Consider the following 17,169-nt stretch of genomic DNA (forward strand, 5'->3'; position numbering starts at 1 on the left):
AAAACACTTGCTAAAGAGCGAGGTTTTGTTAGATATGGATTTTGTTTGCGGTGATCAACACGGAACAAGTAATAAAACTGGGAGAAGATTAATATGAAGGTATACTACTATACAAACACAAAAAAGCAGCCATTAAAACAACACAGGAAGACAGTAGTGAAGACAGTCTTGCAAACAAAACACAGAAGTATAACAATCCATTGTTTTTCCCTTTTCTTCTGAAGAAATTCCTGTCTCAGTGGCAACTGCTGCAACTCGCTGGCATGAAATAGTGAAAAGGACTATGTTCATTAAGATTGCTCCCTCAGTCAAAGGAATTGAAGCACACTGAATGGTAGCAACTTGGTAACCTTTGTTTTAATTAGAAAATACTAGGTCCTCTGCCTTCAAAAATCACAACCCAGCAGAATAAACATGTAGGGGCAGGGGTAAACAGACAAAAATCCAACTGTAGATCTGCAGTATGTATGCATCAGTTTACAAACAGTATTTTTGGTACAGGTAAAGTCACAGGGAAACAGTGCAATCAAGGAAGAAAATGAAAGGAAACAAGTGGATGCCAAAGCAATATTTCAATTGTCTTAAAAATTTTTAAGTAAAGTTTTAATTTTAATCCCAAGTTTCCATATCCTAACAGACCTTTAAGATGAAGTCACAGAGAGGGCTATAGTTGGAAAAAGATTACAGAACAATGTACGGAAAACAAGTGCAAATAAAATAATTCTTGAGAAATCAAACTGAATAGATGATTTTTGTCTCTTAGCTATCTGTCTAGTTTTTTACAATGTCAGTGTTCTAGGATCTTTATGAACTTGAGCTGAAGGACAGATGTGCAACTACTGTTATCTTTTTCTAGGTCAGCAAGAACTCCAATAGTTAGTCATCCTAAGGTTAGCACTGTTTAAGAAACATGGTGTTCTCATTCTGCTGTCTGTTTATGAAGCTGAATGTCTTAACAGATAACACCACTATTCAATATATACTTCTATCTCTTCACTCTGATCAGTGGAGGTAGGGAAGTTGGTACAAAAGCATTTTTATCTTAACAAATAGAATTTGTTCACAGTTCTAAAGGATGCCAACAAAGCAAAAGCCACACGCACCAAGGTCACAATTTAAACTCTGACTCCATAAAGCTCTTAAAGAAATAATGAAATAAGAACTACACAAATTCAGCATACTGATTTTGCAAGTTCTGCTAGCATCAAAATCATAACTAAAACATTTCCTAATTCACTGTAAACTTGCTGAGGTGCAAGTGTTGTCTGTTCTAGGTTAAGTTAAAAAGAAAAAGAAATGCAAAAATTACTTATGCAACACCAGTATTACAATTAATATTTCTCTGGAAGCTAATTCCAGGTGATCAATATTTATAAGCTCAATGCACAAGAAAGTAGTTTCTTTACAGAATTCCTGCTCAACTGTCTTGCTATAACATTGTATTATAGATCAGCTTAAAAAAAAAAAATTACAAGACTATCACACACCTCTACATATAAATGAGGACAAACAGCACACCAGGGACCATAAGCATGTTCTTGATCATAAGGCTAAAAGCATAGGTAACAAATACACATATGAATGGCTCAATTGTGTTGCAGAGTTAATTTCCATTGTAAACAAGCTATAGCTTTAAATAAATACATTAATTGTTTACAGAATCAGTGATGAACAAGAATGCAAAAGCAAGAGAAACCAGTTAGCAAAAAGCAAGGTAGAAACAAAGTGTATTAGGGAGCAAACGAGCAGACAAATAATCAAGTAGCCTGCTGCCATAACTGCAACAACAGGGACTCCTATCTGAAAATAGCTGAAATCGAGATAGTGTGTATCAGTTTTAAAACTAACTTTGGATGTTACCAGATCAAAGCAATAACTAATCTTCTAGCTTCCAGATACAGCCAGAAAGGTCACAAGCAATGGACGTATAGTAGGGTTGCAAGGGTATAAAAGTGTCAAGTAAAGTTCAAGATCATCTGAAATTAGAACCAATTCCAGATCAAGAATTCCATCCTCAAGCTTTCCTGACTTTGAAGGTGCACGTGCAGATTAGCTAGCACTAGTGAATGACAGGAGACTTCTAAGATAAGAAGCTTAAAACCTAGCTCCTAGCTTAATACTTGAGAGAAGTGATGGAAGAGTTATAAGACCACCTTACACATGCACAAAATTGAAAGCTGAGAGGAAAACAGGAAATAGTAGTCATTTACCACTGTACATAATGATTTAAAAACCAAGTGATTAGGAATTATGACTACATGACTATTCAAAAATGGAGGTGAAGACTTATTTACAGAAATGAAGTGACACATAATGTGTAATACTCCTCCCTTCTCCCACACTTACCCAACTACCTGAACAGCATCATTAAGATATGGATCAACTACCATCTCCTTTGAGACGTTCCAATCTCCATCCGCAGCGATGATGCCAATGTTGCTTAGACCCAGTTTGTCTAAAGACTGCCGAAGTACCTTAGTAACAGATAACAACACTTAAAGTACAGCCTTTCATTAACCATGCAACATGAAAATTTAAGTCTGAAAACAATTTTAGGAGCAGACAGCAGAAGCATTTCTTCAGAGCTAGACAGGTAAGTGAAATCTTCTCTTCTCAAAGATGAGCTAAAATGACAAATCGGATAAAGTTACTGATAAGTGTTTTTAACACTGAAGTGTTCTCTCCAATATTTAGAAGGCCACATCAAAAATGACTGGTATTATAAATGAGTCTTAGTCTAAACATTAATTTAAGAAAAATTAAAATAACGTTCAGCAGATTCCACCTGCAAGAGCATCTGGGAAAATACATCAGTCCACAGTCTAAAAATCCTTCTTCCAAACTTAGATACAGAGAGATGATGCAATGGGCACTCTAAACAAGCATAGAAGGAAGACTTTTCAAGTCATTTGAACACCGGCAGGCATGCATCCTCAAATAATTTCTTATAACATACTTCTAGAAACACGAAGAAGAACACAGAGCTTTTCTGTCTTGGTATGTAGTCATGATAAGGACATAAGGCAATGAGTTGGTGACAACCTTAACTTAGAATTAATAGATACTAAACTTATTAACATTTCAGAAAGAGAAGGGGTAATGGAGTTTTGTTCACTCGCTTTAAGCCTTTGAAGCACAAAGTTTACAAAAAAAAAAAAAATGATGGTAGAAACATTATAGTGAAGTTCCTGTAACTTAAAACTTTTAGCATGAAAAGTTTAAAAATTCTGTCAAAAGCTGTTTTTTGAAAAGCATCTTTTCCACTAATCAAACAATATGACACTACATATTGTATTTTAAAAACTATGACTTTGGTTCAGTTCTTATTCATAATGGCAAAACCCACAGCAAGGCTAGATCTTGTATCAGAAATAGAATTGACAGTAGAAGCAGGGAAGTGATCACCCCTTTGTACTCAGCCCTAGTGAGGCCACACCTTGAGTTCTGTGTTCAGTTTTGGGCCCCTCACAACAACAAAGACATCAAAGCCCTGGAGCAGATTCAAAGAAGGGCAGTGAAGCTGGTGAAGAGTCTGGAGCACAAGCCTTATGAGAAGCCAAGAGAGCTGGGATTGTTTAGTCCAGAGGAGAGGAGGCTCAAGGGTGACCTTATTGCTCTCTACAACTACCTGAAGGGAGGTTGTGATCAGCCTCTTCTCCCACATAACTAGCAATAGGACTAGAGGGAACGGCCTCAAGTTGTGCCACGGGAAATCCAGGTTGGACATTAGGAAAAACTTCTCTGAAAGAGTGGTCAAGTGATGGAACACTTGGAGATGGTGGAGTTACCATGGACTGTTGGACTGGTTGATCTTAGAGGTCTCTTACAACCTTGGTGACTCTATTATAGTTCAAGATTCTATTACAGTTAACCTTCAGTGCATTAAGTCAAAATTCTTCACCAAGCAGAAGAGGCAAACATACTAAACATTTCAGAACTATGAAGACAACTCTATGTTATTTTGTCAGCCTAAAACACTGCAAAATGTTAAATCCCAAGTTCTAACCCCAAGATTTGTCAGATACCTTCTCTTACACTTGGCTGCAGACTTTCCATGTCTGGCCCCAAACAGCTGTAAGATACTAAGCACCTGACTGGAACAGAAGTGTTGGCAGTTCAATTTTAACAACACCTTGGAAGTCTATGCATGTGCTTGGCTTCATTGGTAGAAAAAGATTGGAGAAGATGCACAGGTAGACAAAACCACATTTCTGAAAATAAAGGTGTTCCGCAGTTCACTAGCAATAAAATCTAAAGGAACTGAGACTTCTAAAGATGCTTTCGACAGTGTTTCCTAGCTGATGTCTAAAATTAAGGCTATAAGTACTACAAGTAGAAAAACCACTAGTAAATTAACAGTGATGAATCCACTTGGGGTGAGGAGCAGCAAAAGACAGGACCACAAAAATTTCTGAACTAGGATTCAGAAAGGATTGACCCATAAATTGTTATTTTAATTAGACACTTACTGAAAAAGTACATTCCTTAAGTTCATGCAAGATCCATAGCAAGGAAGAATTTGACTAATTGTAATACTACCATGAAATAAATAATTTACTTGTTCATAAGCGATTTTGATTTAATACTATTAACTGCACTGATAGGTATGTCTGTGTTGTACGCTATATAAAGTATGCAGAAAGTCTGCTGAAATGATTCTGAGGATCATGGAGGTTCACTAAAGGAGAAAAAAAGTGTCAGCTTACTGCAAGGGAAAAGATCAATTGTTAGTTGTTTCTGAACGGCATATGCTAGAATCATTTGGATTCTTTTTAACTGTACTTCAGAAGAGATAACAGATAAGACAAAACATGATCTAAGTAGTCTTTGAAAGAAGAAGGACATGATTAGATCTCTGGAGTAGCTAGAATTAGGAGAAAAGAAAACCCAATGAACATCCAGAAAAACTTACATTAGACATACAGAGAACTGCCCAATCATGGAGGTAGCTTAGTAGAAGAGAACAACTAGAAATACTGCAGAACATCCATGTGAAAAGACAGGTACTGAGGACACATCATAGATACCCAAAACACACACTCCACAATAACATACATCGAATGGTGCTGTTCCAGCCACTCCAGTGGGTGTATTTATACAAAGATACACTAATCTTAAAATTTAAGGAGTACACTGATGGTATTTAAAGAATCAGAAGAATAGTATCTTATTGAATAGGAATTTAAAAGCAACTAAATCATTGCTTGTTTCATTTTTCTTCTACTTCGTAAGAAATCTAACTGGAATTTTAGTGGATGAATAAAATAAATTCTTCAAGTAAAACACTTAGCAAGATAACCAAGAACTCAAACATATGTATGTCATAACAAAGTTTGCTGTACAGATGCACACTTTGGTGAACACATCTGTTCTAAAATGACTGACTGCAAATGAAATTGTGTTAGATAAAGATGCCACACGACACTGCAACAGGCAAGAGAATGAATGCTAAAACAGATGTTAAATAAAGCCATAAAGTAGAGGAAGGCTGACATATTTCAGTAAATATTTTGGTGATCTCAAGATCAAACTTTAAAAATTTAGCTCCAGAAGCCAAAAGCTGTTCCAATTCAGTGGTATTTAAAAAGCTAACAAACAGAATGCCACACCTTCACTTAATAGTTTGTTCTTCGCATTCATTCTCTGCACATCAGGAAGCCAAGACAAATAGGTTAGAAAGCCTCCAAATAGCATTGCAGAGAACTGAGCAAAAGAGAATCAATTTCTTATGTGATGTAAAGAAAACTAATCAATGATTTAGTGAAATATGAGTATTTTATTTATGGTAAGATCTGCCTTCTCTTTGATGATTTCTTTTACAAAAGAACATATCATCTAGTCTATGAATAAATCTAAATTGCAGTACAGAAAATATGTTACGTTGCATCCTACATGTTACATCTTACATTGTCTTATTCCCTATAATTAGAATTATCTTTTAGGAAACTACTAATATCTTCAGATTTCTCCATTAGCCCATATCTGACTAGTGAACTACTTTTGTAGTAGCCTACAGAAGTGATAATATAGAAAAAGCACTTTAATGAAATTGGCTGTGTAATGAAGCACAGATAATGTGGAATTTGGTCTAAGTTGTGATAAGCCATGTAAACTTAACTCCCGCAGTAGAGTGACCACATAAATCAGTTTAAAATACACAGTTGATTAACATATCTGTTAAAAAGAAACACAAAACTGGATAAGGTGTTTCTCTTTCTCTGTTATCAGGTACAACGCCAACAGATTTCTGCTTCCTGATATCCCTCACCCAAAGCAGTTCATGAGCTGTAAAGAAACTTGCATACTAGGAAGGAAATGAAGTGTTTCATAGGAGAGCACTCTCACTTTCCAAAAGCAGGCAGAATTCTGTATATGTCAGCCTCATGAAAGACATTTAACTCATGCCTAACTTTTTTTCCCTGCTAATGAAATGTCATGTCTAAGTGTTGCACACAACTTTCTGTACTGTGCTAAAACTAACCACTGAATGAAATAAGTACAGAAGTTGCCAAGATAAATAACACAACTGACCTTATGCAGTATATACAAATTAAAAGAACTTATCTAATAGCCACTAACTAATTTTAAGCAGAAGGGATCCAATTTCTGCTGAGTTCTACATTTAAAAAAAAACAAACACACAGCAGTTTTCTTCATATTCACCTTAACTCTTCGTTTTAAGAACAGGCAATGCAATTGCTTCTTAGCTGCAAAGCAGCAACAAGGAAATGAATATAGCAGAACTTATGCTGCTGATGTGGAATCTTAAGTATAACACAACTCAAACAGAAGTGAGCTTTCAAAGAAGGGCATGCAAGGAAGGAAGCAGTGATAGCTTTGTGCTACCTGATGTGAAATACTGTCACTCTCCAACTCATTTAGAACAAGGTATTAACTTTCACACAGTTAAAATATAGAGCTTTTACTTTATGGAAAAGGCAAACCAGTAAGTGTCATAAGAACCTGGACTTGTATATCAATAATTAAAGTGTACTATATCCACTGAAACATCACAATTTAAAGTAATTGTATATCTTAGACTTAACAAAAGAAGCTATTTTTCACCTGGTAAGAAGATGAATTTGTATGATTCAACTGGGGCTTCCATTCAAGTGTCCTGAATGTTTAGCACACACTGATCTACAAAGTTCAAAATAAATTTTTCAAATAAGAAAATTCTAAAGATCTGACCCTATCAGTATTTTATGCCTGCAACCACAAGAAAGAGTTCAGTCAGCAGTCATGGGATTAAGGCCTCTATTCTAGGGGAAGTCAGACAAGTAAATCACATGTAAATGATAACAAAGAAACCTCAGAACTAAATTTCACTTTTGAGAAGTATACATACCTTGATATATTTGCTGTTATATGCCCTTTCATTCCATATCTATAAAGCAAAAAGTAAAAGGTCATTTAGAGAAGTCAGGATGCATTGATACATAATGCAATCCTATATACACTTATATAAATCTTTCACAATCGTTTCTAAACTCCATGGTTTTAGTTTGCTAAGGGAAATTGCTCTGATTAGTTTTATCAGCCCTCCACAAGAGATTTTTACATAAAAATTCAAGCCATATGCTTATCTATCTAATTCTTATGCCTATTGTCTGTAATCTTGCCAAAAAGAACACTAATGCTGTGGGAGCTCTACAATGGTTAGCCTTGTTCCACATTACATATCACGAACAATGGGTCTACAGTTTGGTAGAAATCATGGAGAAAAACACTGTAACTTCAAGACATGGTCATAGAGAACATCAAGTAACAGTACAGATACCAGACATTATTTAAATACTTTAAGTAGAACTTACCTTCCACTCTGAAGGCAGAGCAAGGCAAGAACTAAAAAGTTGTGCACATACCTTCCTCCCCACTGCCTCCCTACAACTTGTTACCCAGAGTGCAAGACTGACACTTTCTAATATAGTCAGCAACATAGAGACATGCCAGAAGAGCTATACATCATACATACCTTCTCACATTACATTAAAAAAAGTCAGACTTTCTTAGTGGGACAGGAACCATAACTTCAGAAGCTCAACCCAGGACCACTGAGCTGACTGTCAGCTTTACTGCAGTTAAACTATTCTGCATCAAAACACTTGGAAGCCCAAAATGAGTATTTCAGTAAGTGTAAGACTTATTCTAGACAAATTATCAATTTTCTTAAGCAGAAGGAAAGAAAAAAGGTTAAATCACAATCAGATAACAAACATGAGAAGTGTTTTTCTCTCTCATCTCTAAATAACATTCCTCTCAGATATTCCCTCACTACTTCCATATAATGCCTTACAACACAATATGGCAGTTATACTGCAACATATGCACCCTAACTACTTAATAATATAGGTAAAAATGGAAGAAGTTGTAGAGGACTACCCTTCAGCAAAATAATAACCATATTTTACGCCAAGAACTCACATTAGCTGAGTTTTGCAAACTCTAAACCTTAATTAACATTTTTCATCAGCTGGTTACCTCTAAAATCCAAGGAGAACAAGTGAGGCAGGAAATTACATACTCAAGTTTCAAAATCTTTAAATTTTCTGGTAACTTTTTTCTAGAATTGGGAAGTCAGGAGTCTAGCCACTTTACATTGTTTCCACATTAACGGCCAGTACTGAGGAAAGGCAGGAGTTATGCTAGGTAACAGTCTCATTGCAACAGAAAGTTATAACCACAATTACAGTTTTTCATCTCTCCCTTCCCAGTATTCAAAGAAACAAGAAAAAAAAAATCTTAAAAATGAAGACAGATAAAATATATTTTACTGACCCCAATATAATCAATATCCAGATCATGATACTGTTTAGCTCCTAATATCCAAGAAATAATATAGTAAACAGTGACATGTGGATAATCATAGGGCCAGTTTTCACCCTTCCCTATCCATGATGGAAATGTCCAGGGCAATCCTGGAAAGAAGAGAAGAAAAGCAAATAAATAATTACTAAAGTGGGTGGTCTGCATTATTTAGTACAGTTTAAAAGCATGCTGCACTTTATCTTTCCTAAACTGAAGGAGCAGATAGCCCTTCTGATTCACATAGTTCCAGCAAAGACAACAAAACACACTTATTTTACCATAGAATATGCTGTAATATAAACTGGAATCAAACACTTGTGGCTTTTATTTTATTTTTGAGTCAGAAACCCATCGTTATTTGAGAGCTACTGACTACATACAATCTTTCTACTGTGTAAATTCTAACAGGTTTAAAGTAAGAAAGACTTTTGCAAAAACATTTTACAGCATTATAGACAAAAGATCAATACTGAAATGCAAAAATCTCCTGAGTATGCCTTCCAGAGCAAACAATGATTTACTCATTGCAAAGGAAGAAAGATTAGGACTATGAAAAAGCATTTCTGAGTTTATTGGCTCTTGTGGTAAATAAGAACAAGTTATTCACCTAAATAGATTCTCTCACATTTTCAGCTAATTCAGTATAAGACACCAGATCTCATTAATTAAAAGGCATACTCTCCTCCCTTTGTTGTGGGCTTGGTTTGAGGGAAGAAGGTATTAACAATCACAATTAGTCACAGATGGTAAGCTTGCTGTTTGCGTAGCGCTTGTCTAAAAGAATCTGACCAATAAAACCTGCAGCAAGTCACATCTTGTGGATGGGTAGGAAAAACTTGCTTCCTGGATGAGAGGTAAGGAGACTCATAGGCAGGTGGAGTAAAATAGCAAAATTGCCATCTTTATGAAATTTCACAGGTACTTAGAGTAACCTTTGTTTCACCAGTCTTTTAGGATAAAGAAAATATACATTTGTATTTCCATTTGAAAAGCTCTTTTAAATACTGCTGACTGAAATTTTAAGCAATAACAAATCACAAAAATCAAAGGACTTCTGCTATTGAAACTGGAATAGTACATTAGACTACAGAGAAAGGAAGTCTGATAATACAGAGAGTGGACTATACTCACAAAGCAGAAAATGAATATGGGGGATAAGTTATGTAACCAAAATTGTCAGAGTGAAAGAATAAACATCAGTGACAACCTTTCAAGCTCCTGGAAATGAAGCTGCCAAAATATTGCAACAGTTACTTTTAAGTATTTTTACAACTTTCACACTTGCGCATTTGTTACAAGTTTTCCTTTGGAAGGAACTCCTCATGCATCACCTATTCCTAATAAACATCAGGAAATAAAAATCTGATTGGCACTTGACTGTAAGAGCACTGAGGATAATCAAACTTCTAAAAAAAAGAATAAACCACACTTTTTGCCTTGTCCATGCTGTGCTGTACATGGAAATTTGCTACTCAGAAAAAAAATAGATTGAGACTTAACTACACAATCAAGTGATGCAGTGCATTTATTTTTAATTATGAGGTTTCTCTGCCCTGGAGACCGCAGAAGTCTGGCTTGCTATTACAGAGGTACCTGATTATTACTATAATAGCTCTGCAACCACTGCCACTACCACATACAAAATGGAAACAGTACACTTCATGAAAGCACTACCAATAGCATAGGGCACTTGTATTCAACACCAAGATCAATTTCATTCACTCAAAAAGGTAAGAGAAGAAGGCAAATATCATAAGATGTCAGGTCTAACAGTTAATCTTTAAATTTGTCAGGCAATATTGAAGGCCTGACACATGGAAGAGCCCAGCATTTAGCTCAGGACTAGTTCAGTGTTAATGTTTCACTAAAACATTTGCTCAAAACAGTGCTGATATTTGTGCTTTTGCCTCAGAATTGAGCTCTATCACAATTAGTAAGAAATTATATATAGTTTCAGGAAGTACATACATGCCACCTGGCATCTCATTATAAAATCAAATTATTTATAACCAGATTCACTTTTGAAACACTTTTTGGAGACAGAGTGGAAAGAAAAGTCATCCTCTCTTTCATGTAAAATACATCCCGTGAAGTATGTCATCAAAATCCAGGATTCTGTATTTGTATTGTTACATACACTGAGAGAGTGGTGAGGTGCTAGAGTAGGTTGCCCATACAGGTTATGGATGTCTTGTCCCTGGAGGTGTTCAAGGCCAGGTTGAATGGAGCCTTGAGCAACCTGATCTAATACTTGATCTAGTGGTTAGCAACCCCACCTGTCACAGGGGGATAAGACCCTGAGGTCCCTTCCAACCCAAGTCATTCTGTGATACACAACCCACAATCAAAACAGGAAAAGTTATCTTACAACTCAAATATACATACACACATATACACACACACACACACACACAGCAGAGCAGAAGACAGGAAACAATCTGACAGGGAAGGAAGGTTATGCACTAATGATAAGGATATATGACTGACCTTAGGGCATGAAAGATTTACAGATTCATGCTTCCTTTAAATTCGGGGGAATAAATTAATTTTTTTATTCTACTGGTTATTCACAAATTCAGCCCTCATGATAAATCATTTATATTCATCACTGCAATTAAATCTAAGCACTAATATCACCTGATGCAAGCAAAGCATTGATCACCACCCAGAACGTTACCCTTCTATAGAAAAGCAAAAATAATCTGTTTATGAGAAGCATCAATGCAAGCGTATCAAATACTAGAGATTCTATATCTTGTCTAGAGCAACAGCAAAAAAGTCTATTAAAATAACTAAGGGTAAGATATGTTAATTAGAAAACATATATATAAAAATCCTAAGACTTGAATAATTTACCGATCAGTTTAATTTGGGGGTTCCTCTTTTTAGCTTCTTTCATCAGCCACCATTCATAACCTCGGAAGTAGTTCTCATCATTTTCATAGTGCATATGGGAGGGTTCAGTGCCATCTAGGGAGGAAATAAACATTTCACAATTATCTTCTGTGTCATAAGCTGTTGCACATTATAAAGTTTTCTGCATTGCTCACTGCCACAATTTGCAGTCAAGCACATAGCTCCAGTACGGTTCACGCATTCTTTGCTCTACACTTCAAAGCAAAATGAGTAGTGGAAGACAACATGTAAAACTGGCCACCCTTCATTCTTAGCATGTTAACTTAGCATAAATGTTTGGTTTTTTGGAGGATGGACATTTTTGTGTTTTTTGTTTTTTTTTTGTTTGTTTTTTTTTTTTTCAACAGAACATGATCAGCTATCAGGCATTTCCTGTTCCCAGATATGATAATGCTAAAATATGCATTTATGATTACCTTGGTCTCAACAACCACCAGGAAATTTAGAGCAATAGGATCATAAGGAGAAAGAAAAAAAAAAAAGAAGATAAACAGTGATCAAGCCCCAGTGAAATGTAGCAGCTCAATAAACTAAAAATGAAAACTGTTTCTGATCTTTGCATTTTCATGTTTTTAAGCCCCACACAATTTTCACGGGGTTTGTATTACAGAAACAGTATTTGAGAAATGCTCTGCAGAGAACTCATTTCTCTAAATGCAAACTACTTACCATATTATAGATTTCTATATTGAAAGGCAGGGGGAAGAGAACACCATCTCTAAGACACGAGTATAAATTACTTTTACAAGTCTGCAGACACCGTTTCTGATATTTCTGTGTAACTTCAGTAGAACTACATAACATGCATCTCCATCTCTCAACTGAAGAGAAACAGGTGCAGGACACGTTACTTACAGCATCATTGCAAATGAGAAGCTAAACCCTGCATAATCTATACCTGTTGATTGTCCATCACCACCAATCTCTACTTTGAGAATGTGTAAAGAAGCACCAAAATTTGGCTGGAAAAAAAAACAAAAACAAAGAGAAATCAGACTAATGACAAGATAATCTTTATGAGGAACATTAAAGTATTTTTAATGTTATTGTAAGCCAAGCTTAGTGCTTTCTTTCAAAATAATCAAACTATTAAACCTACTACCTTCATAAATTTCTTTGATATAAAGACCTTATATATGTGTCAGAAATAACTTTTTCTGTAATTAGCAGGTTACCAGAGAAGAAAAGTTGCCATACTGAGAAACAAATAGCCTCTTGGTCCACTATCTCATTTCCCTTGCATTTGACTGGCAGACAAGACACAGAATTTAAATACACAATTCATCCAACTCCTACTATGTTCTTGCAATTGGTGGTTTTAGAGTTGCTCAAGCCAGAATTTACAACTAATCATTATTTTAATAAGCACAAATGCAGCTGGCATTTGAAGTTTTAAGATTTAGTAAAGAACTTATTAAAAGACAATATGAGTGAAGCCCACACCTACATGGACAATAGTTTGCTCAGCCTACAAGATTATTTAACTTTTTTAAAGAAGAAGCAAGTATTCCTCAGTTTACATCTCTCCTTGTGCCATCTTTTATTTTAAACTTCTACATATACCCTTTTCCATCTTTATCACAAATTGAACAATATTAAATACAAGAAGAAAACAGAGGCAAAGCCTCCTTCCACGTATGTCATAGCAGTTTTTGTTTTAGTGAAAGAAAATACTAAAAAATTTTTAAATACCATGCTCTCACAACTGGACTTCCTTTTGTCATATTTCTGCTGACTCCTTCAGAAAACTCATACTTGCAACACACAATTTAGATCTTCCAAAGAAGATGGATTTGCTTCCCAGTTATACATTATTCTTTGCTATCAGCTTTACCCAATTTCAAGCTACACAGTAAATTATTTTCCTCCAGCCATTTGGATTGCAGTACTTGAAAGTGACATGACATTCTCCTTCAGCAGAGTAATTTACAGTGCCAAAAGCAAAACAAGTTATTACTGTCCAGTGCAATAGCCTTAAGTTGAGTAACTCCACAGGTTATACTTGCTACTTAAAGCAGCTTACAAAACAGTAACATTAATATTCCTTCTGCAGTAACTACACTTTTTCTACTAATCTGGAATAGATATTCTACTGAAGTGACGCCGCCAGATTCACAAAATTGATAAACTATCTGTAGTCTAATCAGAACTGTCCAATCCACTTCCTACAATCATAAAACAGCAAAGCCCTCATTAACCCAAAATGTAGGATGAAAATACATTGAAAACAGAAATAAGAGAAATCCTAATAATTTGAAGAAATAAGCTGCCAAAAAAAAAAAAAAAATACCAACCCCACCAGTAACAAAAAAAAAAAAAAAAAAACCAACACGCTGTCAAGAACAGCAACTAAAAATGTAAAGTTCTGATAAAAACCCCTTTAGTATAGCCAGCAGCTATCAGCTATACATTAGCAGCTGTCATACTCTGAAGGAAGGAAACTCTTTCCTTCAGTTTTAGAGTCTGCACACTTGACAACATTTGTTGGTTTTATTTCTCAGAAAAAGGAGCTTCCCAGAATTTCATAGAGGGATCAAAACTTTTAGAATCATAGAATCGCTCAGGTTGGAGAAGACCTTAAAGATCATTGAGTCCAACCACAACCTAAGCAAACTATCCTAACAACCCTCCGCTAGATCATGTCCCTGAGCATGCCCTCTTGTGAACAGCTAGAAAGTTTATTCTTTATGTGAAAGGAATAAAAAAAGGTTAAAATATTTATCCCACACGAACACATAAAAGCTTATATAATAATAAAAATAAAATCAGTAAGACTAAAAAAAAAAATATGTGTTTAATACATGGAAGTGTTGTATTCATAGTTACTAATCATAAAAAAAAAAAAAAAAAAAAAAAAGAAGTGAGCTCTTCATGGAATATACTTGCATGAGTAGCTTACTACACAATGAATTGGTGGGCAAACCAGGGTTGCCCGTAATAGGTTTAAACTCCCTTTGGGCTCAACCATTCCACTCTTTCAGCTACAAAACCATCTATAACTCATAGGTAATAACTATTCATCTTTAGCGCTCAGTATCAAGTTGAAAAAACAGATTTACAAGATAGAGCTTGCCTAACCTTAAGAAGGCCTGAATATACTACAGGCATCCCAACAGGTGACAGTAAGAAGCTCTGCACGAAATCAGATGTTGGAGCAGCAGTAACACAGCACTTACCTTGAACAGATAATCTAAGATCTGGGAGCGATACGGTTCTTGGTAGTTCACAAGGAGTCTAGATGTAGCCTAAAACAGAAAACAAAATTACAAACACCTTCATCTTCATTTGCCAAACATCTTCATTTTTTGGTCTAGGCAATTCCACACAATTAATAATCCTACAAAATTAAATACAACATAAAGAACTTGCTAAACACAAAGTTCTTCCTAACCCTCCACTTGCACAGTTCTGCTTTTGCAGATTGGAGGAGCCCTGCTCACCCGTGACACCAGCAAAGGAAGCCCAGTGGGCAGGGATACAGGGAAATCCCGCAGAGCTGCAAGCACAGCACCTGCACCAGCTCCCCTGCACTGTCCCTGCCTCGGCTCACCCACGCCGCCCTCAGAGCCTCCCCAGCCCCACATCCCCCACATCCCCCCTGGTAGTCCCTCAGCCCGCCGATACCCCCGGGTATCCCCTAGGTTTCCCCATCCCCACTTGCGGCAGCCCCGAGGAAACGATGTCAGTCCAGTCCCGAGGAGCCCCACGCACACCCTCCCCGCTCACCCCACCGCCGCTGATCGCCCCGATCCCGTCGAACTCTCTGCCCAGCCCGCCGGCATCATCCAGCACGTAGGCAGCACCGACCCCGGGGGGCCCCAAGCCCCAGCCGGAGCCAAGCAGGAGCCAAGCACAGAGCAGAGCCGCAGGACAGAAAGAACGCCCGACAACCTCCATCCCGACGGTCCTGCACCGCTCTGCCCCCGGCCCCACCCTGCCCCTTCACAACCCGCATCTGTCCCCGCCCCCGTCCGCCGCGTGACCGCGCAACCTGGCAATCACCTGAGGAGGGCGGGGCACGAGCGGTCCTCGCCGCCATTTTACTATAGGGAATGGCGTCTCAGCCCTTACTGCGCAGCAGCGGAATGAAGCTGGTGACTGCCATTTTGAGAGAGGGCACGAGAAGCCCCGGCCCCTGGGGAGGCGTACTGCCGTGCTGGAGGAAGGTGCTGAACAGTGAGTGAAGCCATCGAGGAACCATGATAGGTGTGGGAATGCTGCCACGTGCTTCAGGAGGCGCATAGTGAGGCGGCGTGTTTGTATCACAGGTGGACGGAGCTTCTCCGTGAAAACAGCGCTCTGCAGCATGAGCACTGTTCACAATACTTATGCCAAAGTGACTTTCATCAACTGCAAAATTGCTTCTTCTTACAGGATCCACATCCTCCAACAGTTTTCCTGGAAGGGGAGTGGCGTACATCTCCCATTTCCAGGCCCTCACCAGTAGCTGTGACCAAACCCCTTGTGCTGTAGGCATGATCGGTACAGCATGGTGAGAGAAAGACCTTTGATCTTTTGTACGAGGAGCGGCGGAGTGGCTGGGAGCAGCTCTGGGGCGCAGGGCACCCAGGGAGAGGCTGTACTCAGGACTGCTGGCTGGCCTCAGTGCTTTCATAGAACGCCTTGAGTAGTAAGGGGCCTTGAAGGTCAGTGAGCTCCAGCTGCTTGCCATGGGACACTGGTGATCAGTCTGATTATATAGTATAAAAATCCTTAAAGTGGAGCTTTCTGACTGTTGACATTGGTGTTCTGCAGAGCTCGTGTTCCGCATGATTCAGGAGGAATGAGGCACTGGGAAGTGCAGTGGCTGACATCATGCAGGCAGTGTGTTAATGCTGTAGAAAAGCCCTGGTTTTTCATGTTTCCATTCACAAAGAATGCTGTTATTTGAGGGACTGCCCATCTTGTCTGTGTCATTGAGGAATTTCATGCCTCAGTGATGACATTTCCTGATCGTTTCCTGTTTATTTCTTTTTAAATAACAATACCAAACACTCATGAAACATTTGCACTTTACAGCAATATCAAGTATTAACTAATGAACCCGCTCACACCCAAATGAGCTATATAGTGTCATTATTACATGTAGAAGCACAGAGTGACTTCCTCAGGCTACAGTGAGTCATGGCAGAGGCAGAATTTGCTGATGGTTCTAATTCACCTTTGTTCCAGCAGACTGCAGCTTTGCATACATAGAGTGTGCAAATAAAGAAAGTAATAAAGAAATAGTTTGATTTTTTTTTTTTTTTTTTTTTTTTTTTTTTTGCATATAACTTTACTTCCAGAAAAATATGGAATGATCTTTCTTCCTTTGATTTTTCAGTCCCCCATCAACTATTCAATAAAGGCCTTCAGAAATACATCAACCACATTTCTCTATTTGTAATAACAATAAAAATTGCTTTCTCTTCAGTGACCTATAGGAACACTCAACTACCCACCAGA

At 37.5% G+C, this 17,169-nt stretch overlaps 1 protein-coding gene across 2 annotated transcripts in view; it reads right to left on the reverse strand.

Annotated features, from left to right (window-relative positions):
* GALC (galactosylceramidase) overlaps positions 1-15,664 on the reverse strand; it is a 39,934-nt gene extending 24,270 nt beyond the window's left edge. The window contains exons 1-7 of one of the 2 annotated variants that reach the window (XM_052693493.1): positions 15,451-15,664; positions 14,901-14,969; positions 12,623-12,686; positions 11,665-11,778; positions 8,779-8,918; positions 7,349-7,387; positions 2,347-2,474 (exon numbers count right to left, since the gene is read on the reverse strand). In XM_052693493.1, coding sequence (XP_052549453.1) covers positions 2,347-2,474; positions 7,349-7,387; positions 8,779-8,918; positions 11,665-11,778; positions 12,623-12,686; positions 14,901-14,969; positions 15,451-15,621 — 725 coding nt within the window. In that variant the 5' untranslated portion in view covers positions 15,622-15,664. The remainder of the gene's footprint in view (positions 1-2,346; positions 2,475-7,348; positions 7,388-8,778; positions 8,919-11,664; positions 11,779-12,622; positions 12,687-14,900; positions 14,970-15,450) is intronic. The other variant, XM_052693492.1, reaches the window with a different exon arrangement.
* Positions 15,665-17,169: the final 1,505 nt, after the last annotated feature.

This window comes from Tympanuchus pallidicinctus, unplaced genomic scaffold (assembly GCF_026119805.1).
Source record: "Tympanuchus pallidicinctus isolate F22 unplaced genomic scaffold, pur_lepc_1.0 scaffold3, whole genome shotgun sequence".
NCBI classification, from domain to species: Eukaryota; Metazoa; Chordata; class Aves; order Galliformes; family Phasianidae; genus Tympanuchus; species Tympanuchus pallidicinctus.